Source organism: Balaenoptera musculus, chromosome 6, assembly GCF_009873245.2.
Source record: "Balaenoptera musculus isolate JJ_BM4_2016_0621 chromosome 6, mBalMus1.pri.v3, whole genome shotgun sequence".
In the NCBI taxonomy this organism is placed as follows: domain Eukaryota; kingdom Metazoa; phylum Chordata; class Mammalia; order Artiodactyla; family Balaenopteridae; genus Balaenoptera; species Balaenoptera musculus.
Genome location: NC_045790.1, coordinates 64683267 through 64697138, shown reverse-complemented (window position 1 = coordinate 64697138; position 13872 = coordinate 64683267). Strand labels below are relative to the sequence as shown.

At 43.3% G+C, this 13872-nt stretch overlaps 1 protein-coding gene across 6 annotated transcripts in view; it reads left to right on the top strand.

Annotated features, from left to right (window-relative positions):
* The window catches only part of KANK1 (KN motif and ankyrin repeat domains 1), a 192126-nt gene that overhangs the window by 175944 nt on the left and 2310 nt on the right, over nt 1–13872 (top strand). For 5 of the 6 annotated variants that reach the window (XM_036854719.1, XM_036854716.1, XM_036854717.1 and 2 more), the window contains 7 exons: nt 1949–2146; nt 2798–2906; nt 4095–4337; nt 5743–5830; nt 8841–9060; nt 11444–11586; nt 12223–12423. In XM_036854719.1, coding sequence (XP_036710614.1) covers nt 1949–2146; nt 2798–2906; nt 4095–4337; nt 5743–5830; nt 8841–9060; nt 11444–11586; nt 12223–12423 — 1202 coding nt within the window. The remainder of the gene's footprint in view (nt 1–1948; nt 2147–2797; nt 2907–4094; nt 4338–5742; nt 5831–8840; nt 9061–11443; nt 11587–12222; nt 12424–13872) is intronic. The other variant, XM_036854720.1, reaches the window with a different exon arrangement.

Here is a 13872-nt window from a genome sequence, read left to right as displayed (position 1 = left end):
AAGCTAGTGCTGGGGACAGAGGGGTTTATTATACTGTTGTCTACTTTTGTGGCTGTTTAAGGTTTCAGTAACAATAAAAACTATTTATGTATTTGCATTTTAAAAATCATTGTTGGTCCTTGAATGGAGAAGTGGTTAGTGAAAGTGTTTCTCTAGGAAGTATTCTGGTACTTGAGGATTAACATACTGAGACTCTTTGGAGGTTACTGCAGTAGTTTCAAAGTAATGATGAATGAAGTTGGAAAAGGAGGAATGAAGACAAATGCCCTGCTTTGTTTACTTCAAGTAAGGCAAAGGCACTTGAGACATTTCTTATTTGCTGTTAGGGGTACACATCAGGTCGTGGGGGCAATTGAATATTATCTGGAGGACTACAGTTAGTACTGTCTGTGTGTGCTGAGGAGGGAGGTGGATTTGTGAAGGAATCACCAGGGAGCTCCCCGTGCCTCCGGAGCTAGAGGAGAGAGCATTGTGAGTGGACGAAGTACCATTCGCAGAGTTAGGAAATGTCAGCCACACTGAAAATTCTGTGATATACTTAATGTGTGTGTGTGTGTGTGTGTGTGTGTGTGTGTGTATAAATTACATAATAATCAATTTTTTTGCTTCACCACTAAACAAATACTTTTTAAAATGTAGTTTAATTTTTTTTTTTTTAGAAATTTATTTTTTATTTGTTTATTTTTGGCTGTGCTGGGTCTTCGTTGCCATGCACAAGCTTTCTCTAGTTGTGGTGAGTGGGGTCTACTCTTCGTTGCAGTGCGGGCTTCTCATTGCGGTGGCTTCTCTTGTTGCGGAGCACGGGCTCTAGGCACGCGGGCTTCAGTAGTTGCAGCACGCAGGCTGAGTAGTTATGGCACGCGGGTTCTAGAGCACAGGCTCAGTAGTTGTGGTGCACGGGCTTAGTTGCTCCGCAGCATGTGGGATCTTCCCTGACCAGGGCTCGAACCCGTGTCCCCTGCATTGGCAGGCAGATTCTTAACCACTGTGCCACCAGGGAAGTCCAGTAAACAAATATTAAGTACCTAACATATGCAAAAGCAATCTGGAAGATGTGGTGAGAGAAACAAAGTTGATTAGAACCATGTAGCACCCTCAAAATATTTACAGACAAGAAGGGAGCCTAAGACAATCACATGAATCAACTGCTGCATTGTATTATAGATCTTATAAGAGAGTCTGAAAGATGGGCCATGAGAGTTCAGAGAAAGGAGAGTTAATTTCTGGTAGGGAGATGAGGGAAGGCTCGGAAGAGGAAGCGATGGGAAGGTTGGCCATGTGAGGGAGGGTGGGGAAGGAACATCACCAGGTAGAAGAAAATAAGCTAAGGCAGGTGTGCTCTTGGGAGAATAAGAGACCCCACTTTCTACACTGGGAGGAGTTCCATCGACTGGGGTGCAGTTTGCACCCCAAAAAGGACCACAGGTATAGTGGGAAATAAACTTGGAGAGGTAAGTTGGTGCCAAGTGGCAGATGGTGTAGAATCTGGCTAAATAGTATGGACTACGTTTCCTGAGTGGTGGGGAGCTTTTTAGGTTTTTCAGGTTTCGTTTTAGCTGGAGTAAGGATGGGATTTGAGCTGAGTGGGAGTTCTGCTCTGCAACAGTGTGGGAGAGGGGGAAATGTGAAGGAAAGGGGACAGTCAGGATGCTACACTGGTGGCCCAGGCCAAAGTTAGGTGGTAGCACCAGAACAGAGAGAAGAGAGGCACTGTGGAGTTTGACCGATCCAGATGTGGTTATAAAGGGAAGGGATCACAGTCAAGAAGGCCTTGGGGGTTTGATTTTGGATGGCTTGGCTATTAATGCCAATTATGCAAAAAGAAAACACCAGAAAAGCACTTGAGAAAAGGATGAGTTGCAAGAATTTCTTTTTTTTTTAATACCATTTAGCCCATTTTATTTGGTCCTAGCATCACACACTTCTACAACCTTCTCCTTCCTGACAGGCAGTAATTTGGAATACACCTGTAAGTGTGGAAGTCTTCAATCAGGAGAGCCATTAAACTCCCAGACATCCCGGCATGAGCAAGAGGTGGGGACCACAGAAGGGAAGCTCATCAGCAGCGAGGATACCTTCCCCACTCAGGAAAGCACGCTGTCTCCAGTGAACCTGACAGACGACCAGATAGCCGCTGGCCTCTATGGTAACTTTCCTCACTCACGGCCCCTCTCGACATCAGGGTTCTAGGACCAGAGTTGTCAGCATTCCAATCTAATGCCAGTGTGCCTTATAAATTGACCTGGAAGAATGATTACACAGTTGTTAGGAAGGTAGGCCTAGAATATCTTTAAGATTATCAAAGAAAGCCATGCAGTCCCCTTAAGAAAACTCATCTGATGTTGCAAATTACAAAATATTTTAAACAGCATTTCACTCTTTCATAGTCTGGCAGGTATAAATTTTTTTCCAGGTTATCTCAACTGAAAAAAAAAGGACTAATAATCCCTATCTTAGTGCCTAGATGGTTTCTGAGGATCAAATGAGATGTGACATCACTTTATAAACAGTAAAGCCTGATACAGATGCTTGTTGTCACTGCTTTTGTTATGTCTGGAAGGACAAATGGATTTTTTTTTTCCATTTAAAGAACATTATTAATGGAACTTTGAAGTATTTTCTTTGCATGCATTCAATTTTCCAGTGGATTTTGGGCAAGTTTCTCATATATACATGCCAAGATCTATATTAACATGAATAAAAAAATAAATGTACATGACGAAAGAGTACCTATTCACTTAACTTGTATGGGTATGAGTTGTATTAATTTTGATCACCATGATTCACTTTTCCACAGTATGTACAAATAATGAAAGTACGCTGAAGTCCATCATGAAGAAGAAAGATGCCAACAAAGATTCAAATGGAGCTAAAAAGAATCTTCAGTTTGTTGGCATTAATGGAGGGTAAGGAAAGATGGTGGTACTAGTGTTTATACGCGGTCTGTCTGTTTTCCTTTGCCTCCTGCCTACTCAAGTCATATCTAAAGGTGCCTAGTCTGGAATGCTACCACATCTGGGTGACGGAAGATTCCCTCCTCAGAAAGGTGCATTTGGGCTTCTCTTCTCTCTTCTTGCTATCTTTAAGGATATTTCACTCTTGAAAGGATACGTGATGAAGCTGAGTAATTTACATCTTCTCACCTCTGATCTGAAACAAATGGTCTTCAACAAAAGCAACAGGCAGCAGGTTCCCTGTTGGACAGCTTGTACTTAACTGTATCAGAACTGAGCAACAACCAGAGACTGAGGACATCACTCCATGGTCCAGGGGTAGTCATCCACTCCTCCAGAATGGGTTGTTTTGCTTAGCTCTCCATGTTTACAAACAAAATAGTAGGGCCTTTTCACCTGAAGAGTAACCTCGCCATGCCATCAGTTCTTTGCTTTCTAAATAGAATGTGTTTCAGTTGTTTATTGCTTCTCCTTTAATTGGCCCAGATAAATAGTTAAGCCTGTTTGTCCTCCTACAGTTGAATCAAAGCAATTAATCTATTAATCCATTCATGGCCTTGACAAGAAAGCAATAGTGCAGAGTTAGTTGAGATCATATTTGTAGGAAAGCGTACCACAAAGATATAACTTAGTGGTGTCTGTTTTCCAAATCTTTAACGTTTTATTGGGTAATATGTCCCACAGTTTGGAGAGTGTGTACCAGAGAAACTATTGGTAACTTACATAATATGTTCACCTTGGACACTGGGAAAATTAATGGTACAAAATAAGAAGAATGAAAGGGGGAAAGAAAACGAACAGGAAAGATGAAAAACTGCAGACCTCGTTTCCATAAAATGAATTTCCTTTGATTTATATTAAGCCAGAGGTGCTATATATATATATATATATATATACATATTTTTTTTCTGCAAGTGGTATGTGATACCACTTGGCAACCTAGGTTATCCCTTGTAAGTGAGAACCCATTCAAAACCACCAGACTTCTAAATAGACCTTACTCCGAACTTCTAAGTACAGGGTCTAACACCACTGATGAAATTTCTGGAGTCAGTTAGCAGCTTTCCCTTCATAAACATTTCTGTCACTGGGTCTTTATGGGCACACCTTGCATCTCCTGAACTCCCAATTGCCACCTAGGTATGAAACCACTTCAAGTGATGATTCCAGCTCAGATGAAAGCTCTTCTTCCGAGTCAGATGACGAGTGTGATGTCCCTGAGTATCCTCCTGAGGAAGAGGAGGAGGAAGAGGAGGACGAAGACACTCGGGGAATGGCAGAAGGCCACCATGCACTTAATGTGGAAGGTTTCACGTCCAACAGGGTGGAAGATGAAATGCAGGTTCCAGAATGTGAACCTGAGAAGGTGGAAATCAGAGAGAGGTGTGGTACATTCCCCCCCCCTCCCCTCATCCTTCCCACGTTTGATGTACTTTGGCAGTAGAATTGGCCGATTAGGAGACTGTGCAGTTGAATCTGTGAGTTTGGTCTTTCTACTCCCCAAAGGAGGGCTAAACTTTACCTGTGCCTCAGAGGTGTGTACCTCTTGTCATGATGCTAATAAATACAAGCGCAAAAATGATAACAGCTAGATCTCTTATAGTAGCAAAGAGAAGGGCTTGGTATCTGTTCACCTTTGTTTCTTTAACTATTTGCTATCTAATTTTATATGTGGAGTCACCATCCGCATAATTGTTAAGCACCACCAAAGCTTCCATTGTTTGAACAACCCACCTTATATTTAAAGGTATATTAGAATTTTTTGTGACCAACACATTTCACATTTTAAAGTTTCAGATTTTATCATTAGCCATTTCTCCTCATACAGGTGTCAGTACTGTTATTACAGGGTCACTGTGTGTGAGAGGAACAATTTTTGGCCTCAACCAAAGATCACATTTACTATAAAGATGATGTAATCAGTCACATGCCCATATTTTGTTGCTCATTGAGTGATTGGGAACACCACAAGAATGGGTTTGGGAATGTCGTAAACAGCAGCTGAAATATCAAATAAACACTCTGGCTGAAACATGTACCTAAAAGTGTAGTCAATTTTAAAGACTTAACAAATATGGAATTGATGCTTATAAAACAGGAGAGAGTAGAACAGTTGGAAATTTCAGTATGGTTTTTCACCATGGGAAGTGTAACTAGAACATTTCAGAAAACTTATCTCTAATTTGGCAAATGAATGTTTAACTGCATTAACACAAGGTAAGTGTCTTTAGTTTATATTTCCAAGTATTTTCAAATGGCTCAATATCTTGACATCTGTTGGTTTTTTTTGAACAGCTTTATTAAGGTATAATTTATATACCATATGTCATCTGACTTTTAAGTTTATATTTTCATGTGGGTTAAACAAACACTTCCTGAGTCACCAAATGTGATTTCAGATGTGTGGTTCACTGGTCAGCATTAATGGGTAGGTGGTAATTCAGACCTCCTCAACCCCTCAAGAGTAAAAATATTTTTAAGAATTTAGAACAAAAGGAGCAAAAAAATATCCAAGTGTTATTCCATAATGTCACACAGGCCAGAGTGGTGAAGCCGAAAGCTCCCCTCATGCAAAGATCCGAGCTCTGGCTGGAGGCCTTGGCTCTGTGTGGTAGCGTCAGTCCTCGGGCGCCTAGACTCCGCCAGGCAAGCAGTAGCAGCACCGCAGCCTGCCAGGGTTGACTTGGGGCCTCCGGTCTTGTAAAGGGTCATAGAGTCTGAGGTAAAAATGCCTTTCCCTTTGTGGCCAGTCATGAGCTCTCTTTCTTTTATTTTTTTCCCCTTTTAGATATGAACTAAGTGAAAAGATGTTGTCTGCATGCAACTTACTGAAAAGTAACATAAATGACCCCAAAGCTTTGACCAGCAAGGATATGGTGAGTCTGACCTACAGACACTGTCCCCAGTCTGTACAAAGTGCCTGAGTGGACACCACCGTTAAGGCACCTCTAGCCTGCCCCTGAGCTGTTGCTGCCTGCACGCTTTTCCCCCCAGACTATTCCTAGTGTGTGTGGGCAGAGTGAATATCCTGCTGCCCTGCTCACCGGACCACCCTGTGAACGTTTCCCTCAGGCCTGGTTTCAGACCTCCTTTCTCCACCCTGTACTTTTCTTGGGAGCTGAGCATCTGCGAGGCATATAGTTGCACGTGGAAAGGAGGGCTAATTTCAGTCATTCGTCATCTTTCTGCATGTTCTGTTGCTTACAGAACCTTGTGATCTAGGGCGCAGAATCCCAGAATTTTTTAAGTTAGCCTTTGTTTTTAAGAGAAACCTATCTGGACCGAGGTCAGCATTCCTTTCAATTATGAAACTGCATATTATGTTCTGATGTGGAATGCAGGCAGTCACTATTTTTAAACCTAGAAATAACTACACTTATCTTCTCACAGCTTGAGATTCAGAAGCAAAGAGGTTGGTGGTTGCCTTAGGGAGCATGAATAGCATAACATAAGACAGATAAATGTTTCCATGGCAATGGTGAATCTGATATCCTTTACAAGTATTGCTCTCCCATGCATTGGTGACATTTAGATGTGTGGCTTCTTTCATAGGTTAGACCAGCCTTCTGGTTGACAGCTCTATTCAGTGCATTGAGAAAGTGTAGCATCTCATGTTATTTTAGATAGTAATGTGCATTTGAATCTTTGCATATTAGCAGTAGCTTTAATATGAAGTTTTATTTAACTTTAAGTCCGCAGCTGGTGAGAAAGTTGATTCATAGGTCTCACGAGTTTTATAGAGTTATGAAACCAAAATGTTAAGACTAGAAGGGATTTATGGAATTATCTAATGCTGGAAAGGCAAACAGTCTTCCTCATACAACAAACACAATCTGAAGAAGAATTGGGGATGGCTGGCACAGGCATGAGATGTACATGGGTGTGTGTGTCTATGAGGCCACTCTATTCTGGTCCATCCTCCTTTAACTGAGGCCCTAAAGATTATGAGTCTTGCCTGGAGTGTCAACTGCTAGTTAATGGTGGGACTAGATTATACCTATCTTAAGTACTGGTCCATGTTTTGTTTATTCCAGCTAAAGCATATTACCTTATTATATGGCATCTTTTTTTTTTTTAATTATGGTATCTTCTCCTATTTGTTTATATTGCTATAGAAACTTAAATTTATCAGAGCCAGCTGAATCTTGACATTCAAATACTGTGCTGAAAAAGGATCATGGCAAGGATGTTTATAGAAGGAAATACTAAATGAAGTCCCTGGCCTGGACATGGATCTACATGTTGAACTCCATCAGTATAGACTAAGTGCCTGTCTGCACCTTGGTCACAAATAGTAAAACCAGGAAAGGTCACTGCAGTGTTAATATTTCCTACTAGGTTTAACCTGAACATAAAACTGGTGCTTTCAGACCCCAGATTTTATAGCTTTAATACACTTTTTCTTTTACCCTCCCCAAAATACTAGGTTATGTGGTCCTCAGGGAGGACTTTACATTTTTGTAGCCCCAATTGTCAAGCATTTTGTCGAGCACATACTCCAGGATTGGTACATTTTTTTTGTTGATTGGATATTCATTCAGTAAAGAAGCGTTTAAAGTGCTGTGCTGTGAAAAGTCTCGGACATGTGAATGATCACAATGCCAGGGCCATGTAACCATGTCAGGACACTGAATATGTAGCTATAACTGAGTTCGACACCCAGGCGACATAATTTCCCTTCCTTCTGTGTGAGGCATCCAGAGAATGAAATCTGAATGTGTGAAAGAGTGAGCAGAAGAAAGGAAACATTAGGTGACTTATTTCCTGGCCAGGACCCTTTTCCTCCAGTGACCCAAACTGTGATTGAATGGGATACACCTGAATAATTAGTAGCAGGAAGATAAAGAGATGGGTGTGTTCTGTAATCCCAGTTCCTCCTTTTCTATAGAAAGGAGACTACATGGGTTCTGGTGCTTTTGACATAAGCTGTCCATCTTTCTTGATTTATTTTTAAACTTTTAAAGAACAAGCAAAGCACAAATGAATGATAAACTCATATGAAAGAGGGCCCATGAAAAAAGCATTGTAGTTTTCCCCATCACCAGCACTGGCTCTGCCCAGTCTACATTGAACTTCATGTCCAAGTTTGACTTGATCATCCATGAAACAAATGCCAAGTTCATGTGTCCACAGCCTAAGGGAAAGCAAGTGGGGCTGATGACCAGATACAGATGATCCTCATGGGAAAAAGTAATTTGTTTCAGACTTGCTTTTTATTCCCTTTCTGTGGTTGAACATTTGTATTTGTATTTGGGATGGAGTAGGAATTGGGTTGCCTGCATGGTTATGGCCTCCCAACGTGCTGTGGAGATGCGGAAGGAGTTGAAGTTGGTCTGGACAGGAAGGAAACAGCATAATTGTGTTAAGTAATTTCTCCTGTCCTGATTACTATGAAAGTCATTTGCAAGGCCAGCATACCTACATAATATTAATAGTTCAATAATAAATGGAGCCTGGCCTAAGTGGTTTACATGTATTGCCTCATTTGTCCTCATCACAAACACTGTGAAGGAAAGGTATTTTTATTATCCCCATTTTGCAGATGAGGAAACTGAGGCACAGAATAAGTATTTTCCCCAGCGTCGAACAGCTCGTCAGTAGCAGAGTCAGAATTTGAACCTCGGTGGTGTAATTCTTGCACAGTGCTATAGGCCTGTTTTACAGAAGTTACAATATGTGTGTATGTTAAAATCAGGAAGGATACTTCAGTTTGGAATTTGAGGCTTCTAACTGAGAGCTCTGGGTTTCATTAGTTGTTTTTTGAGAGCAAATTCTATTTGCACACACTTTTGACTATAAAAGGCCTGGTTTCTTAGGCTTTCAGCTAGGTCTCAGAAAGGTCTATAAATAGAAGAACTAATGGCCGACGGCTCGTTGTTTTGGCAGCGGTTCTGTCTGAACACTCTCCAGCACGAGTGGTTCCGCGTGTCCAGTCAGAAGTCAGCCATCCCAGCCATGGTGGGGGACTACATAGCCGCTTTTGAGGCCATCTCCCCAGACGTCCTGCGTCATATCATCAACATGGCGGACGGGAACGGAAACACCGCCCTCCATTACAGTGTGTCCCACTCCAACTTCGAGATTGTGAAGCTGCTCTTGGACGCTGGTACGTCGGTTGTCCCTGTCTCTTCTCTAACAGACTCGGGTTGTGATTCATTTAGAAGGAGCTGGTTGATCCACTGCCCAGTTCTGTGACCATCCTAAAAGCCTTTTCATTGCTTTCGCCCGTGATGTGGCAAGAATCGTTCTTGAGTCATTCATGGGAGGCTTGAGGTTTGAACAAAACGGGGTGACACAGATTCCAGATCTGTTTTGAAAGGAGGTGTTTGAGAATGTTCTTGCTGCAGTTTAGCTGTGTTCAGATGAGTTGTATCCCTGGTAACACACGTGACTCATGTTCCTGCCTGAGCTGAATCATGCAGGCTTGGTGGGTTCACTCTCAAGAGGCAGAATGCTGCTCCTGGGGCCAGAGTCAAAGCTTTAGTGTTTGTGAGCTGCTCTCTTTGCCCTTGTTCCATGACCCCTCTCCAGCCGCCTTGCAGAGCTGTGCGCTTAGTCAAGATGGGGGCCAAGCAAAGCCACTGTAACAGATTGTGGTAGAATCAACACCATTCCCGCCAAAATACACCCTGTTCCTGGGGAATCAGCATGGAGAAAAGAAAATGTTATTCTTACATCTGAACCATAGTAACGAGGACAGTGAAAATTTTTGTCGGTAATTGGAATTTGCCATTCCAGAATATAGCCAGTGGCTGTATTAAACATGGAGCGAGGGGGTGGCACATAGAAGGGTCCCCTTGCGACATAGTGAGCTTTCAACTTTTTGTTCAAATGGAACGGCCCTGTGATACATTGAGTCTCTAAATCACTTTTATTTATTTTTGAAATACATATTTTTACTTCTAGTATAACTGATACAGAATTCACAGTACCTCAGTCTAATTAATGAGAACACAATGTGAACATCTGATTTAGAATATGCGATACAATTGTCCAATTTTCCCATTCTGCTTCTTGACCCAACTGTCCAATTTTCTTCTGCTTTGTTTTGGAGATGTTGGATTAAGGCACAGAAGAAACCAAACAGATTTATCATTTTTTTTTCTCTTCTAAGTTTGCTTGTCCCCAGTTTAGGGGCCATGTTAGGATAAAACTGTTTCCAGCTTAAAGGAAGGAATTCCAAGCCTCCTTCCTTTCAGACTTTCCAGACTATAAACAGAGCTGGTGATACTGTCAGCTGGAGTTACTGTTTAAACAGAGAAGTGGATAATATCCAGGAAAGCTAAGAACAAGATTTCAGGATTGCCCCTGAAAGTAACAGTTTAATCTACCCTTAGAAAATTTGCATGGACAAGACATTTTGGTAAATTAAACTATTTTAATTCCATTGTTGGGTGGCTTTGGTTAATCACTTTTCTGGATTTACTTCACTCTTTACTGCTCACCATTGTAGACTGAGATTCTGGCTTCGTAAAGCATGTTTGTGAATCTAGGATACTAGCAGCAACAGAGAAGAGGCGAACGCCAAAGAAACTGAGGAGCCTCAAAGACCATGTCTGCTCACCCGCTTCTCCATCAGACAACTTTTTTCTTTTCTTTTTCTTTTTCTACGTTAAAAAATAACGCACTACTGTAAATGCCCTTATGTCCCTAGTATGCAGTTGTTTTAGAACTCAAGAACGTTTTCACGGTACCTTCTCTTCTCACTCCCAATGATGGAAACACCCTAAGCATTTTAATTATATCTGGTCACACATAAAAAGCTTCTTTCCTGCACTCTCCATTCCTTTCATTTTATTAGCAAGTGCTGAAGGAATTTTAAAAGGCCTGGAGGATAATTTAGGCCCTGAAGACTCCTTAAGAATTACAGGACTAGAAAAGGTCTGGGTTATTGGATCTGGGAGTCCCTGACAGTCTTTAAGGGACTTAACTGCAGTTGCTGTCAGACCACGATTCCTAGAGCTGCGTGTCGTGTGATTGGAATTCTGCTTCCAAGGGCCCCAAACGAGTCAGAGCAGCAAACTCAGGGTCTCAGAGTGAGCAGTGGTTTATGAGTGGGGAACGCCATATTCAGTGTTCCCTACGTAAACCTTTACAAATCCTTCTTTCCCTCGTAGCTCTCACCTCCTTCTTCACTCCAAAATGATGATTTCCTAGACGCAGATTAGTGTCTAGATCCTACGTTATTGTTTATTCTTCAAAGCATTACTTAGAACAGCCTCCCAGACCTCCAGGCTGTTGCAGTTCAACCACCAGTTGCAAACAAGAGGTGCTATGAGAGCTTGCTGTCGTTTCTCACGAAATAGAAAAAAATTTTTTTCTTTGGTTTGGTATGAAACATCTCTCACATTTCCTTCTGAGTCACTCCGGGACTTTGACTACCTAAGGCCATTTCACTGGGCTTTTCTAAACTCCATACCTTTAGTTCATGGGGACAACTGATGCTGTTAGGAGATGGCTCCTCCCTAAAGAGACTCGTGTCTTTGCAGATGTATGTAACGTGGACCACCAGAACAAGGCGGGGTATACCCCCATCATGCTGGCAGCCCTCGCCGCTGTGGAAGCAGAGAAGGACATGCGAGTTGTGGAAGAACTCTTTGCCTGTGGGGACGTGAACGCCAAAGCCAGCCAGGTGAACGCGCTCGCTTCCAGGGTTTGTGCTGGCTGATGCAGCTCTGACCTGCACGGGTGGCCCTGCCGTGCTCTCGCCACTCAGCACGGTCCATGCGGCTGCCCGGTGGTCCTCATGACCAAACACACCAAGGAAACACTGGCTTAACTTCACGTTGGAAACTTCTCCCTCCATTGCCTTGCGTTCTCTCTGGAGTAGTGTGCGTGTAGACCATGGGTCAGCCTGCCTGTAAGTGACTAGGGATCCCCACCATCTACCTGGTGACCACTGTTTCCTGACTGTCTCCATGTTATAGCATCTTCATGCCCGGCACGGAGTGCCTCTCATCCAGATGTGTTCAGGGTTGACTTGTGACCATCTTCTGAACTTTCTAGCTCCTTGCTGTCATGAGACAGATCCTCCAAGCTAAAGGGAAAAATTAACTCATTACTTTATGGTCTTACTTATTAGCTCATAGCTCACGAGAAACTAGTTTTTCCAATGCCTTTCCACCACTGGGCCCCAAGTAATTCCATGTCCACGTTTTCCCCTGTCATCACTCTCCCTCCTCCCCTTCCCCCGGCACAGCCCCACTGCAGGTCACACACTGCCAGCCCAGCATGTGCTTCTGAAGTCCGCTGTCATTTCTTCCCACAGGCAGGACAGACAGCCCTCATGCTGGCTGTCAGTCATGGGCGGATAGACATGGTGAAGGGCCTGTTGGCCTGTGGGGCTGACGTCAACATCCAGGACGACGAGGGCTCCACCGCCCTGATGTGTGCCAGCGAGCACGGGCACGTGGAGATCGTCAAGCTGCTGCTGGCCCAGCCAGGCTGCCATGGCCACCTGGAGGACAACGTAAGCTGTCTCCAATGGTCCTGCAGGCCCCTGGCCTGGACACAGTTTGAGGGGGGTGTTCTGTGAGTGCTGCTTGACCAGGGGAGAGAACAAATCCTCCTTTATTCTCCTCAGGGATTTGTGCTGCCATCCAGGCCACTTCCCTTCACAGCCCAGCGTGGTAGCATTTACTGTTTGCAAACTAATACTCCCATTAACTAAAGCCAAAGGCAGAAAGATAAATAGGCCTCACCCCAAAATTTATAAAAGGAAGAAGGTGATGGGCATGTACGAGAACCAGCATACTGAAGTGGAATAAACAGATTTACAATACAGAATCAAATGTAGTAGGCAGTGTAGGCAACTAATGGGTGCACTACGAAGAGAGGACCAGGCCCCCTGTCCGTTTGGAAACCCTTCACCGGGGCCCATCAGAGTAAATAATTTGTGACGTTTTATCAGCTAGTGGATCCAGATTATCTTGGCTTCTTTTCAACACATCTTCGCACCCCTCCTTGGGCTGTTCCCATCATCGTCACTCTCATCTCCTTCCTCTCCCCGTTCCCAAGCTGTCCCATTCCCAGATAACCCCTTGACTGGAAAACATTCCAAGGAAACCTGCTGCTCTGGATGTCTCCAGACCAAAGGGGAGGAGTACCAATAGGTCACAGCACAGGAACTAACATTTAGGTGGCGACATGGTCCAAAGGTCCAAAGGTCCCAGAGGTCTGGCTGGGTTGGTTCTGTTTTTGAAAGTTTATCTCTGTGGAGCACAGATTTGGACCAGAGCTTCCATCAGCCCCAAACACTAAAAGGCTAGAGGGAAAACATCCCCCTTTGCACTAAACTTGAGATCCTCGTGGCCTCACGCCAACAGGAAGAGCAAATCAGCGCAGGTATTTACTGGCAGGAAGGACTGACTGGTTTCTGCAGTTGCAGTGACCTCCCCAGGAGCACGTGAGCTGCGGCTGCACCAGATTCCCTTTACTTCCACTGTAGCAGAGGGCCAGTTTCCAACTTCTCTTTCCTTAAGAACAGTCTGTGTTTCGTGTGCCTTGTTTTTTGTTTGTTTGCTTTTACTTCTACTCTTAGCAAAGAACAGCTGGTAGATCTAATAATAAGAGGCCATTGCGCCACAGCAGCTTCCAGAAATCCTGGTTCCCTCTGCCTGTTGTCTACTTCCTTATCCTTAAAGGAACGGGAGAGCATCCAGCTGGCCTCCAGAAGAAAAGTAACTCCCAGAATTCAGAGTGGGAGGGAGGGACCATAAGGTTCAAACCACACACAAATTGTTTCCTGCTGCTGGTGACCAGAAGGGCATCCTTATTCCAAGACTAGACAGAAAATAAGTTGTGCTGTTTTTTGTCTTTTTATTGTTACTACTTTTGATTGAGGTATAGTTGATGTCCAGTATGCTATTTTTGTCCTGATGCATCTTTATATCCATCTAAGTTCCTGCATCTTAATGGA